Source organism: Somniosus microcephalus, chromosome 8, assembly GCF_052327205.1.
Source record: "Somniosus microcephalus isolate GS21.2 chromosome 8, FLI_Smic_1.0, whole genome shotgun sequence".
Lineage (NCBI taxonomy): Eukaryota > Metazoa > Chordata > Chondrichthyes > Squaliformes > Somniosidae > Somniosus > Somniosus microcephalus.
Window position 1 is genome coordinate 73,837,365 of NC_140994.1, and position 14,514 is coordinate 73,851,878.

General features: G+C 46.1%; 1 protein-coding gene across 2 annotated transcripts in view; it reads left to right on the forward strand.

The window, feature by feature from the left end:
- Positions 1-14,514, forward strand: part of prkg1b (protein kinase cGMP-dependent 1b) — a 1,090,349-nt gene that overhangs the window by 1,044,949 nt on the left and 30,886 nt on the right. The window contains exons 16-21 of one of the 2 annotated variants that reach the window (XM_085994888.1): positions 2,330-2,419; positions 10,486-10,509; positions 11,227-11,368; positions 12,285-12,448; positions 13,874-13,996; positions 14,231-14,293. In XM_085994888.1, the coding sequence (XP_085851014.1) occupies positions 2,330-2,419; positions 10,486-10,509; positions 11,227-11,368; positions 12,285-12,448; positions 13,874-13,996; positions 14,231-14,293 (606 nt within the window). The remainder of the gene's footprint in view (positions 1-2,329; positions 2,420-10,485; positions 10,510-11,226; positions 11,369-12,284; positions 12,449-13,873; positions 13,997-14,230; positions 14,294-14,514) is intronic. The other variant, XM_085994889.1, reaches the window with a different exon arrangement.

Below are 14,514 nucleotides of genomic sequence, written 5' to 3' on the forward strand. Positions count from 1 at the left end.
AGAACAACCACCCCATTCACCAATCACAATACTTCTTATTAAACAAAGGAAATAATCACCACAAGCCCCTTCCCTCACTCTCACCTTCCCCTCTCTGTCTCTCTCTCCTTCCCTCTCTCTCTTTCTCTCCTTCCACCCCTCTCTCTCTCCTTCCCCCCAGTCTCTCGCTCTCTCCTTCCCCCCAGTCTCTCTCTCGCTCTCTCCTTCCCCCAAGTCTCTCTCTCTCTCTCTCCTTCCCCCCAGTCGCTCTCTCTCTCCTTCCCCCCAGTCGCTCTCTCTTCCCCCCAGTCGCTCTCTCTCTGCCCCCCAGTCGCTCTCTCTCTTCCCCCCAGTCGCTCTCTCTCTTCCCCCCAGTCGCTCTCTCTCTTCCCCCCAGTCGCTCTCTCTCTTCCCCCCAGTCGCTTTCTATCTTCCCCCCAGTCGCTCTCTCTCTTCCCCCCAGTCGCTCTCTCTCTTCCCCCCAGTCGCTCTCTCTCTTCCCCCCCAGTCGCTCTCTCTCTTCCCCCCCAGTCGCTCTCTCTCTTCCCCCCCAGTCGCTCTCTCTCTTCCCCCCCAGTCGCTCTCTCTCTTCCCCCTCAGTCGCTCTCTCTCTTCCCCCCCAGTCGCTCTCTCTCTTCCCCCCCAGTCGCTCTCTCTCTTCCCCCCCAGTCGCTCTCTCTCTTCCCCCCCAGTCGCTCTCTCTCTTCCCCCCAGTCGCTCTCTCTCTTCCCCCCAGTCGCTCTCTCTCTCCCCCCCAGTCGCTCTCTCTCTTCCCCCCAGTCGCTCTCTCTCTTCCCCCAGTCGCTCTCTCTCTTCCCCCAGTCGCTCTCTCTCTTCCCCCCAGTCACTCTCTCTCTCTTCCCCCCAGTCGCTCTCTCTCTTCCCCCAGTCGCTCTCTCTCTTCCCCCCAGTCGCTCTCTCTCTTCCCCCCAGTCGCTCTCTCTCTTCCCCCAGTCGCTCTCTCTCTTCCCCCCAGTCGCTCTCTCTCTTCCCCCCAGTCGCTCTCTCTCTTCCCCCCAGTCGCTCTCTCTCTTCCCCCCAGTCGCTCTCTCTCTTCCCCCCAGTCGCTCTCTCTCTTTTCCCCCCCCCAGTCGCTCTCTCTCTTCCCCCCCAGTCGCTCTCTCTCTTCCCCCCCCCAGTCGCTCTCTCTCTTCCCCCCCCAGTCGCTCTCTCTCTTCCCCCCCAGTCGCTCTCTCTCTTCCCCCCCAGTCGCTCTCTCTCTTCCCCCCCAGTCGCTCTCTCTCTTCCCCCCCAGTCGCTCTCTCTCTTCCCCCCCAGTCGCTCTCTCTCTTCCCCCCCAGTCGCTCTCTCTCTTCCCCCCCAGTCGCTCTCTCTCTTCCCCCAGTCGCTCTCTCTCTCTTCCCCCCAGTCGCTCTCTCTCTTTTCCCCCCAGTCGCTCTCTCTCTTCCCCCCCAGTCACTCTCTCTCTTCCCCCCCAGTCGCTCCTCTCTTCCCCCCCAGTCGCTCTCTCTCTTCCCCCCCCAGTCGCTCTCTCTCTTCCCCCCCCAGTCGCTCTCTCTCTTCCCCCCCAGTCGCTCTCTCTCTTCCCCCCCCAGTCGCTCTCTCTCTTCCCCCCCAGTCACTCTCTCTCTCTCCCCCCCCCCCCCCCACCAGTCGCTCTCTCTCTCTCTTCCAACAACAACATGCCCTCGAAAAAGCCTCGGCACCGCCGGGCACTCCAGCTAGTTTTTTAATAAAAAGGGTCTAAAACTAAACTTACCTTATTGTAGATTCTTTAAAATAATAAACCTGTGGAAAAAAAATTCTAAATTGCACTAAAACACCACTTACCTGTAAAAATATATACTTACATGTGCTTTTTACAAGTGTAAAGACCGGAGGCCTTTACACATGCGCAAATCCCCCAAAACAGAGGAAATCCAAGACGCACGCGCTGCCCCCAACAGCGCACGCGCTAGCCTCTTCAACTCTTGGGTGAGAGGAGAGGAAATGCCGGTTTTCAGCGCATGCGCTGTGCATGCTGAAAACCGGCATTTCCTCCGGCCAGACGCATGAGTACCCCTTCCGTACTCACACGTTTGGGGAGGAATTTCTGCCCCATTATTTTTCCATTTTATAAAGACATTTTAATCAAATTAGTCATGTCTGCTTTTAACATGATTCAGTAAAATACTGGCATATTAGAGTCTCCTCAATTCAATTATATGCATCCTTAGGACACATTTGAAGAGAAGTATGGTGAATTCTAATCAAATGAAAATATTCATTAGCTGAGCAAAGCCTGCACAGATACAGTCTGAACTGGGCTGGAATAATCAAAGAATGAACAAACCTGAACTTTCCTTAGGCACTATGACTCCTTGCTGACGTTCTTCTCTTTTCAATACAGGCTTTATAGGACATTCAAGGACAGCAAATACTTATACATGTTAATGGAGGCCTGCCTGGGAGGAGAGCTGTGGACTATTCTCAGGGACAGGTATGGAGTGAAAGAAATTGCTTTCACACATAACTTCATGTAATTCGCTTTCTTTAAAAATATGTTTTTGCAATGATCAACAGCACAGCTTTTATAAAAAAATTCATATTTTCAAAATGGTTGGTATGTTCCATTTTAAAGTGTCAGCCTTGACTTAGTGGTAGCACTCTCGTCTCTGAGTCAGGAGGTTGTGGGTGCATGTTCTACTCCAGAGACTTAAGCACATAATCTAGGCTAACACTCCAGTGCAGTCTTTCGGATGAGATGTTAAACTGGGGTCCCGTTTGCCCTCACAGGTGGACGTAAAAGGTCCCACGGCACTATTCAAAGAAGAGTGGGGGAGTTCTCCCGGTGTCCTGGCCAATACTTATTCCTCAACCAACATCACTAAAACAGATGATCTGATGATTTATTTCATTGCTGTTTGTGGGGTCTTGCTGTGCGCAAATTGGCTCCAGTGTTTCCTACATTACAACAGTGACTACACTTCAAAAGTACTTCATTGGTTGCAAAGCGCTTTGGGATGTCCTGTACTTGTGAAAGGCGCTATAGAAATGCAAGTCTTTTTCGTTTCACAGATTGATATGTCTCAGGTTTTGCAATGTTTTACAATAAAGCAGATCTGAGACAATTCATATTCATGATAGTGTAGTATTTTTATTTTGTGCAGAGGTATGTCAAATTTGGAAAACTCCAGTCCATTTATTTAGATCTTAAATCATTCAACCAAATATTTAATGGCCCAGAAATTAGGATCGGGGGCTTGCCGCGCGTGCAAGCCCCCGATGTGTACTTACCCGGCGCGCCGACAGCTGAAGCCTGGGCCTGCTTGGAATTCCTGTCACTGGCCCGGTTCAGATGTCGGCGCGATGTGCTTGCCTGATCCAGCGGCGTAGTTAGTGCGATGTGCCGGCTGGGATCAGGTGAGCACTGGGCAGCCAATCAGGGGAGGGGAAACTTCATTCATGAGTTTGATAGTAAGAACTGTCAAACTCATGAAAACTACGGGCGCCCAAAACACTACTTAAACATTAAATAAAATTTTAAAAAACATCCCACTAATTAAATGAACTATAAATAACTTTAAAAAACTATTTTAAACAATTAATCAAATTTTTGAAAAAATAATTTTTAAGAAATCGTGTCTAAAAATAAACTTACCTTACTGTAAAGTCCTTAAAAACAATAAAGCTGTGGAAAAAATGTTATAATTTTAAATAATAGACCACTTACCTTAAAGAATCAAGTCCTTACGTCTCCTTTTTACATTTCTAAAAAGTTCAGGCCCTTACACACGGGCAAACCTGTCAAAAAGAAGGAAGTTCAATGCATGCGCGCAGAGTCCTGCGCGCATGCGTTGGACCTCTGAACCCCTTGGAAGAAATGCCGGTTTCCCGCGCATGCGCTGTGCATGCTGAAATCCGGCACTTCCAACGGGCCCACGCGTGAGTACCCCGTCCGTACTCACACGTTGGGACCGGAATTACTGGCCCAATAATTTAGTCTATCATTGCACACAGTGAATCAAGACCAAGTGTCATCTTCATGTGCTAAGGGGTTAGAGAGCGTGCATAATTGACCCAGGGAGCAGACATAATTTAGTCCCCTTTTAAAGTCAGTCTTTTATATTCTTATATTATATTCAGAAGGTTGTGGGTTCAAATCCCACTCCAGGACTTGAGCACAAAAATTTAGGCTGACACTCCAGTGCAGTACTCAGTGAGTGCTGCACTGTCAGAGGTGCCATCTTTTGGATGAGACGTTAAGCCCTCTCAGGTGGATGTAAAAGATCCCATGGTGCTATTTTGAAGAAGAGCAGGGGAGTTATCCCCAGTGTCCTGGCCAATATTTATCCCTCAACGAACATCACTAAAGCAGATTATCTGGTCATTATCCCATTGCTGTTTGTGGGAGCTTGCTGTGCGCAAATTGGCTGCCACGTTTCCTACATTACAACAGTGACTACACTTCAAAAAGTACTTCAATGACTGTAAAGCACTTTGGGATGTCTGGTGGTCATGAAAGACGCTATATGAATGCTATATGATAATATTCTTGCTATAACTTCCCATGTCTAAATTTATAATGGAACTGCTATGTAAACATGTCACGTTGTAATTACATCCTCTTGCCATTGGTGGCACTGCAGCACCTCCACTAGGGAGAAGGTTGGACACCCATGGGTTATGGGATAATAACTGAATAATTGAGAATGAAAAAGTAAATTTGTAACAAATTAATCTCACATACTGTTATTGCAAAACATAAGCAAAACTTACTTTAATCATCAGCGATAACCTATGTCATTAAAATGCTGGCGTTAGCATCATCCTTAGCTGTAGTGAGGTGTTAACCAATGACGTTCCATTATGGTTTGTAATTTGGACCATTTCTGGAAACGTTAGTGTGAATTTAGTCTTTGACAGTAACGCAAAACACCCCGCCTGATATTCTTTTCCATTGGAGTCAATGTAAAGCTCCTTTATATTGGTCCAATTGACTCAGTTCCAGGATGAAATTTGTAATTGATAAGAATTCACAATTGTTGCAGGATAAAAAGAGCAGAATTAAGATGTAAGTATATAAGGGGAAAAAATTACTGTTGAGCTCATTTTTGTACAAATGCCTAACAACTGGGACTAACATTCTGCCTCCACTCTTTAATAGATATATTTATCCTTTTTTTCTGACAAATAGAGGATTTCGTACCAGCACATTGAGGGCCTGTATGACTGTAGCCACGATCACTTTTATCCTTATGTTGTCTTGCACACACACCCGCCCACCCTCCCCCTCCCCCTCCCCCACCCACCCTCACCCTCACCGTCACCCTCAGCTTCACCCACCCTCACCCTCCCTCCCTTGCCCACCCTCACCCACCCTCACCCTCACCCTCCCACCCACCCTCACCCTCCCACCCACCCTCACCCAGCCTCACCCTCAGCCTCACCCACCCTCACCCCACCCTCACTCACCCACCCTCACTCACCCACCCTCACCCTCCCTCCCTCACCCTCCCACCCACCCTCACCCAGCCTCACCCTCAGCCTCACCCCACCCTCACTCACCCACCCTCACTCACCCACCCTCACCCTCCCTCCCTCACCCTCCCACCCACCCTCACCCAGCCTCACCCTCAGCCTCACCCACCCTCACCCCACCCTCACACCCACCCTCACTCACCCACCCTCACTCACCCACCCTCACCCTCCCACCCTCACCCTCCCTCCCTCACCCTCCCACCCACCCTCACCCAGCCTCACCCTCAGCCTCACCCACCCTCACCCCACCCTCACTCACCCACCCTCACTCACCCCCCCTCCCCCACCCTCACCCCCACCCTCACTTACCCTCACCCACCCTCACCCACCACCCATTCTCATACAAAGTTGTACACAAGCCCCCGATCTGCACTCACCCTGCGCGCCGACATCTGAAGCCCGGGCCTGCTTGCATTTCCTGTCACAGGCCCGGTTCAGATGTCGGCGCGATGTGCTAACCTGATCCAGCGGCGTAGTTAGTGCGATGTGCCGGCTGGGATCAGGTGAGCACTGTGCAGCCAATCAGGGGAGGGGAAACTCATTCATGAGTTTGACAGTAAGAGCTGTCAAACTCATGAAAAGTATGGGCTGCCAAAACATTACTTTAACTTTAAATAAAATTTTAAAAAACATCCCACTGATTATAATAACTATAAATAAGTTTTTAAAAATGTTTTAAACAATTAATCAATTTTTTGAAAAAAATAAATTAAAAAAAAATAGGGTCTAAAACTAAACTTACCATCCTGTAAATTCTTTAAAAATAACAAACCTGTGGAAAAAAAAATTCTACATTGTACTAAAAGCCCACTTACCTGAAAAACTAAATACTTACGTCTTGTTTTTCCACGCGTAAAGACCGGAGGCCTTTACACGCGCGCAACTCTGAAAAAAAAAAGGAATTTTACTGCGCACGCGCTGCCTGTGCAGTCGCGCGCGCTCTGCCTCTTAACCCCTTGGGTCAGAGGACAGGAAATGCCGGTTTTCAGCGCATGCGCTGTGCATGCTGAAAACCGGCAATTCCTCCGGGCACACGCGTGAGTACCCCGTCCGTACTCACACATTGTGCCCGGAATTACTGGGCCAATGTCTTTCACTATCTCTTCTCTCTGGCACTCTCATACACTTCCTGTCTCAGACATACACTATTCCATGCACGGCACACTCATATATGTATTGGGGTAGATTTTACCCCGGGGTGGACTTCAGAATGGGCAGCTGACGGAGCCTCACCAGCTGCCTGATATTCCCGGCAGGAGGCCGGGTCTCGTTGGCGTTGGACTGGCTGGCTGCTGTTAGAAAATGAACACCCAGGACAGCCCTGCTGCTCCGAGGTGCTCCGCCTCATCAGTCTACGCTCAATCATCAGCAAAGTGATGGAAGGTGTCATCGACAGTGCTATCAAGCAGCACTTACTCACCAATAACCTGCTCACTGATGCCCAGTTTGGGTTCCGCCTGGACCACTCGATTCCCGACCTCATTACAGCCGTGGTCCAAAAGTGGACAAAAGAGCTGAATTCCAGAGGTGAGGTGAGTGTGACTGCCCTTGACATCAAGGCAGCATTTTACCAAGTGTGGCATCAAGGAGCCCTAGTAAAACTGAAGTCAGTGGGCATCAGGGAGAAAACTCTCCACTGGCTGGAGTCATACCTAGCACAAAGGAAGGTGGTTATAGTAGTTGGAGGTCAATCATCACAGCCTCAGGACATTGCTGCAGGAGTTCCTCAGGACAGTGTCCTAGGCCCAACCATCTTCAGCTGCTTCATCAATGACCTTCCCTCCATCATAAGGTCAGAAATGGGGATGTTTGCTGATGACTGCACAATGTTCAGTGCCATTTGCAACTCCTCAGATAATGAAGCAGTCCATGACCGCATGCAGCAAGACCTGGTCGACATTCAGACTTGGGCTGATAAGTGGCAAGTAACATTCATGCCACACAAGTGCCAGGCAATGATTATCTCCAACAAGCAAGAGTATAACCACTGCCCCATGACAATCAATGGCATTACCATCGCCGAATCCCCCACCATCAACATCCTGGGGATCACCATTGACCAGAAACTTAACTGGACCAGCCACATAAATACTATGGCACAAGAACAGGTCAGAGGCTAGGTATTCTGTAACAAGTGTCTCACCTCCTGACTCCCCAAAGCCTTTCCACCATCTAAAAAGCACAAGTCAGGAGTGTTATGGAATACTCTCCACTTGCCTGGATGAGTGCAGCTTCAACAATACTAAAGAAGCTCGACACCATTCAGGACAAAGCAGCCCGCTTGATTGGCACCCCATCCACGACCTTAAATATTCAATCCCTCCACCACCGGCGTACCATGGCTGCAGTGTGTACCGTCTACGAGATGCACTGCAGCAACTCGCTAAGGCTTCTTCGGCAGCACCTCCCAAACCCGCGACCTCTTCCACCTAGAAGAACATGGGCAGCAGGCGCATGGGAACACCACCACCTCCTAGTTCCCCTCCAAGTCACACACCATCCTGACTTAGAAGTATATCGCCGATCCTTCATCGTCGCTGGGTCAAAATCCTGGAACTCCCTCCCTAACAGCGCTGTGGGAGTACCTTCACCACACGGACTGCAACAGTTCAAGAAGGCGGCTCACCACCACATTCTCAAGGGCAATTAGGGATGGGCACTAAATGCTGGCCTTGTCAGCGACGCCCACATCCCAGGAACAAATTTTTAAAAGTAGGTCCGTGGGGTGGTCCATTCCCATTTTGGGGGCGGTTGAAGAACCCAGTGTGGGTGCAGCCCAGGATGGTTTGGTGAAGCATGGAGGAGCACGTCTGCTCCTCCTGGCCCACATAATTACAGTAAAATGTAGCTCAGGGCTCCTCAACAGCTGGACTTCCAGCTTATACACCCCACCCAGTGCTGGCCTAAACTGACAAACGGGCTCCTGCATATTAAATCTCCAATCTCCCATGATTCAGTCTCTTGTACATATACTGCCACACACTCACTCTCACACTTCTGAACACACACATAGTCTGTCTCCATCTCACTCCCCTCACTCTCCCTCCCCTTCCTCACTCACTTACACACTCACTCTCACACTTCTGAACACACACACAGTCCGTCTCCCTCCCTCCTAGTCTCCGGTGTCTGATTCTTGTATATTGTTGGTTCTGGTTGAATGCTGACAGAAATACATTTCCTTCATTTTTATGTTAATTACTTCAATAGAAAATCCAAGTGATAAGAAATTGATAAGTTATGGCCATCACAGAGCATGCTGTATCAATAATAAAATACAAGAAGTGCTTCTAATAATTTTAGATTAACATGTCCCTCAAATTTGTTTACCTTACATTTGTATTTAGTGGAAATTTACAATTACTGATTGTTGAATGCAAGTAACCCTAACCCACCCTATCCTGTGGCGCCACCTGCTGTTATAAAATAACAAGACACCTTTTGCACAAAATGCAGCTTACTTCGAACAATGATAAGATTGCAGGTTAACTCACCTTAATAACCAGTATCATGTGAAATATGTTACTATGAATTCATTATTCATCTATTAAATGTTCATACTGCTAAAGCCTGGTACAAAGTACAATAAAGAATTGAAGATTTGGTTAAATCCTTCTCACTGAACGGAAAGTACCAGGTTCAATATAGCATATTATTTTAGGTTTTAAATGCATTTTCAATTTAGCTTTTCAACCCCGTACTTCTGATTGTAAATTGAGCCAGAGAGTCATAAAAAGCCTGATAGTTTTAACAATATACAGTAGAAGTGCTCGCTATGACGGCTGAGCTAGATGGGCCCAATGGCCTCTCATATCTTTGTGATGATGCCCATTAACTGTCAGATAATGTAAGTGAACTGTTTGAACGAGGTCATTTAATGAGTCTGCTGGGAGGGGGAGTCTATTCCGTCGCAGTACATAGCGGAAATTCAGCTGTGCTCAGACCTCCATATATAAGCAGACTCAAATTATTCATTAGATCCTCTCAAATGTTAACGCCTTAAACCACTTCAGTTGTTCAATGAAAATCTCTCTATTCCCATAAAATTTTCCCCTGAAATGGGACATGAGTAAAAGGACCTATTGAGCCAGTTGCATAGTACCAATAGGGAGCGGAGATTGTCAGCTTCGTCAAGGCTGGAACTGAGCATTGATTTCACAGGACAGTGATTTAACCCATCACCCCTTCCAGTGCTTGCTTTGGGATGTGTTGTGTTGCATTAAAATGCAACTTTCATGTATTTTGAACAGTGAAAATTCTAGAGGGGTTTTAACTGCCCTCGAAGTGATTGATTCTATAATACTTGGATTGTTTCTCTGTTTGATAGGTGCCTAAATTGTACACTGTAAAAGTCTTGTATGGAGTGAATTATTTGCCGCAGCTTTGATCTAGTCCCTCAGTACTTTGAGAAACATCTGTGCAGGAGGGAAAGCTAAGTGAAGTTGCACTGCTTTCGACTTTTTCAGCACATTTTATCAAACTGCAGCCTCAGGTTTTTAAAAATCAATTAGCACATTTGCCAATCTTTTACTAAACACCTCTTTCGAAAAATTTGCAACATATCAAATTAGCTAGAGAAAAAAAGACATAATCCCAAGGATTAAAATTTTAAAGTACACCAACATTTAGGGGTAGCATAGTGAAGTGGTTATGTTACTGGACTAGCAATCCAGAGGCCTGGACTAATAATCGAGTCATCACCACCTGGGACAGTAATTTGATGGAGTGAGTCTCTTGCCCATTGTAGAACCCGACTGATTTTGGACCATTGAAGTTGCCGGAACAGTTCTATAATGGGCGGAGAGCTCGCTCTGCCAGGTTACTGCCCAGGCAGTGAAGTTGAAAATTGCTCCCAACATTTCTAACTCTCAGATTTTTTTTTTAAAAAGGGAAGCCTATTGTGCGTGCTGCCCAAAAACCCATTGAAGCATTCGTAACAGACTGCTGTCCTTAAAGGGACAGACGCCCAGCAATGTTGTGGCATCCTTTTTTCTTGAATAATATTTTATTGACCTTTTTCCGTAGATACAGAGAAGACAATATTAAAAGGTATGTGGCACCCTTTGTATTTAAAATAACTAAACTACGTCATTCAAATTGGAACGTGCAATCAAGTCACTCAGCCCATCCAGCTTGCATCATCCATCAAGGGGCCCCACTCAGTCCATTTTCATTGTGCTAGGCGTTAGTCCATTGCATGGGATAACAACTCTGTGTATGACATTTACGCCTCAAGTTACGTCTAAGCTCTGGTTTCTTCAGTTTATCATCATATCCTCTGGTTGAGGATCCACAAACCTCCAAAATTTACCTCCCACCGTGACCTCCATCAACCTCAAAGCCTGGGAATTACTGTGCACAATGCTTTTGTACAAACACCGCAGGTCCCCCTCTCTGTTATTGACACAGAGGAGTGAACTCCTTTTAAACAAATCAATTAAGATTGTGGAGGGATGAATTTGATACTGTCACATTAAGTCTCCATGCAATCCCATTGTGCGCAGTGACGCCCAGGATTAAAACACTTCAGCCAGTTCCCCCCTGATACCAAGCAGTTTACCTCATAATCTGCACTGTAATAATATTTGCATACAGAGTGTGCACGCATTGCATCAAGGTGGAGTCTAATATATAGCACCATTGCCTGGTACCAGCTGCATCTCATGCCAGTCTGAGCCATACAACTAATAAATCAAGTCCAGCGGCTTATGTTGTGTGGCAGAATTCCACTGGTGTAATGCCTGCCTGTTGGTGTTGTTCTTGCAGAGGTTCATTCGACGATGCTACCACTCGTTTTTACACGGCCTGTGTGGTGGAAGCCTTTGCCTATTTGCATTCCAAAGGAATTATTTACAGGGACCTTAAGCCAGAGAACTTAATCCTTGATCACCGGGGCTATGCTAAACTGGTGAGTATCGGAAGGCTGTGGTTTATAAAAAAGATCTACTCTCTGATTAACTCTTACAATGCCACAGCGGGTGTAGAAAATTCTAAGCACCCTTGGCTGGCTATTTAAGCTTTCAGCTCATAGACTGTGGCACTGAATCAAACATGACCCGGAATTCACAATACTGTTATATTAAGGACAACTAAATAAACACTTAGAAAATAAACTGTTCAATTCTGCTAGCCCCTCCCTCTCTGTCCATCATTCTCTCTTTTGACTATTTTAGCTTTGCTTTCATTGTTCCTCAACATGATCCATCCCACTGATCTATTATTTAACCGTAAAGTTTTAATCTCTATACTTCCCTGCTTTCCTCTGCCCAACTTGAATGTGAGAGCCATATCCCAAAAGATTGGATTTTATTGATGGACACTAGCTCCAAAGGCCAGTTTTCCTGAGAAATCGAGGCCTGATAGTCTAAATATTGACACGGTCACGTCATGTTCTGGTCACTCCACCCCGTAAATGTTTTCTCCCCTAGTTTAGATTCCCAACCCCATTTCCCCAAACAAGAGGAAAGTCAGGCCTCAGGCCTCAATCCATCTGTTTTCAGGCTTCTGCCCATGTTGTCAATCAGCTGACCTTTGGTGCAGTGGCTCAAAACCCACATTAACTTCCCTTCTCGGCAGGAAGGCAAATCAGCTGCCGTCACGATCAGGAACTTGTCTTAAGGGAAACTGCAGCCATGAACGCCCACCGCATTCACATCCTCACTCTCTACAACCCTGTAAATGAAGAGCACGCTTGATCTCTAAATAGTGTCTAAGCCTAACATTAAGCAATGTCTGCATCAGCCACTCAGAGTGCTATGTTGCAAATTACAGCCCAGAAGGACTCAGCAAAATCACAAATTAAACTCATTTGTCTGTATGATTAGGTGGATTTTGGATTTGCCAAGAAAATAGGGTTTGGAAAGAAAACATGGACATTCTGTGGGACTCCAGAATATGTGGCTCCAGAAATCATCTTGAACAAAGGCCATGACATATCAGCAGATTACTGGTCACTGGGAATCCTTATGTATGAACTCCTAACTGGCAGGTGAGAAAATCCAGAACACAATTGCAGCACCCCACATTGTATATTGCTAATTCAGTCTGCTCATCTATCATTAAGATATTACAAGACTTGTGTGCACTGCACACACTTCCTGTCACACTTCAGCAGTGACATTTCTGACGTCCCTCTTCAGTGTAGCCTCTGACTTACTGTGACCATTTTATCCCTCCAGATCCACACTTTCTATTTTCCAAACTGAGAGGAGGCTGCAAACAGTGCTGTACACAAACATCTCCAAACACGCAATTTGTCTCTTTCTCAGCCACTGGAAGACACAGGTCACCCTCCCCCGTATGATCTGTCTCTGACTGGTGCCACATATCACCTCAGGGCACCCCAAGTTCAAACATTAGCAGAAACCGGATTCAAATGCTGGTTTCCCAATGTTCATGAACAGGTTTGATGGGGCAATAGCTAACTTTACAAATGCAGTCTCAATTATCCTATGAATATTGACAAAAAACTATCAGGCTGACCCAGTTGGTAGCACCTTCGCCTCTGAGTCAAAAAGTTGTGGGTTCAAGTCTCACTTCAGGGCTTCAGCACAATATCCAGGCTGACATTTCAGTTTAGTGCTGAGGGAGTTCTGCATTGGCGGAGGTGCCATCTTTCCGATGTGACACTGTCTGCTCAGGTGGATGTAAAAGATCCCATGGCAGTACTCAAAGAAGAGTGGAGGAGCTCTCCCTGGTGTCCTGGCCAATGCACATCCCTCAACCAACATCACTAATACAGATTATATCGTGATTTATCTCATCGCTGTTTGTGGATCTTGCTGTGCACAAATTGGCTGCCGTGTTTCCAACATCAAAACAGTGACTAGACTTCAAAAGTACTCATTGGCTGTAAAGCGCTTTGGGATGTCCTGAAGTAGTGAAAGGTGCTATAGAAATGCAAGTTCTTTCTTTAAGAGATCCCATGGCACAATGCAAAGGAGAGATGGGAAATTCTCCTGTTGTCCTGGCCAATATTCATTCCTCCACCAACATGACTAAAAAAAAACCCAGATTAACTGGCTATTCATCTCATTTGCTGTTTATGGAACCGTGTGTGAAAATTGGCTGCTGTGTTTGGCCACAAAACAAGAGCGAATAATCTGCAAAAATAATTGGTTAGCTGTGAAGTAATTTGGGACACCCAGAGGATGTGAAGTACTTTATATAATTGCAAGTTATTCCTTATGGGAACAGGGAAAGATTTTTATTTTTTGATGGCAAAAAAATGACATCATGTGGAAGAAAACCAAAAATAAAGCTGGAAAGATGTATGGGAATTCATTTAACAGTGCAGCTAAAAGGCCAGGCCATCCTGTATTTATTGTTTAGACAATAATCATAGTTTTCATAGTCAGAGTGTGCTGACATAGTCAACTGTTTCTAACTCTGTTGCCTATTCCTTTTTATAAAGCCCACCTTTCTCAGGTCCCGATCCCATGAAAACGTACAACATCATACTTCGTGGGATTGACATGATTGAATTTCCAAAGAAGATTACCAAAAATGCTGCTAACCTCATCAAGAAACTATGCAGGTGAGTCTCTGCCAGACTCGGTCGGAGCGAGGATGTGATGAGGCCAGCCAGCTAAACGGTCAGAGTTGTAAATCTATTTGACCGATTGCCTGTTTGACATTTAGAAGAGAGGTCCTCCCTCTTGTCGCTTTAATTTGTTTCAGGGTATAAGTCAAAACATGGGCCAAAAAAAAAAGGTCAAAGTATTAAAGAGGGATTCAATCATTCAAAAAGGCTTCTCTGCTTTCTTAACAGGGATAATCCATCAGAAAGACTTGGGAACTTGAAAAATGGAGTTAAAGACATTCAAAAGCACAAGTGAGTCTTTCCTTATGGATTTCTTTGTACAATATTGTGTTAGATTTAAAGCTACTTAACTATTTAAGACTATTGTAGCAACAACAAAGAAACTCCTTTTTGTTTTCAACACATGGGACTATGTATCAGAGCTGGTGTGCACACTAAGTGTACATTATGATGTAGTCATTTTGTGTGTTCACATAGTGATGGAATCGTTCACTTTTACCCTCTCTCTTCAA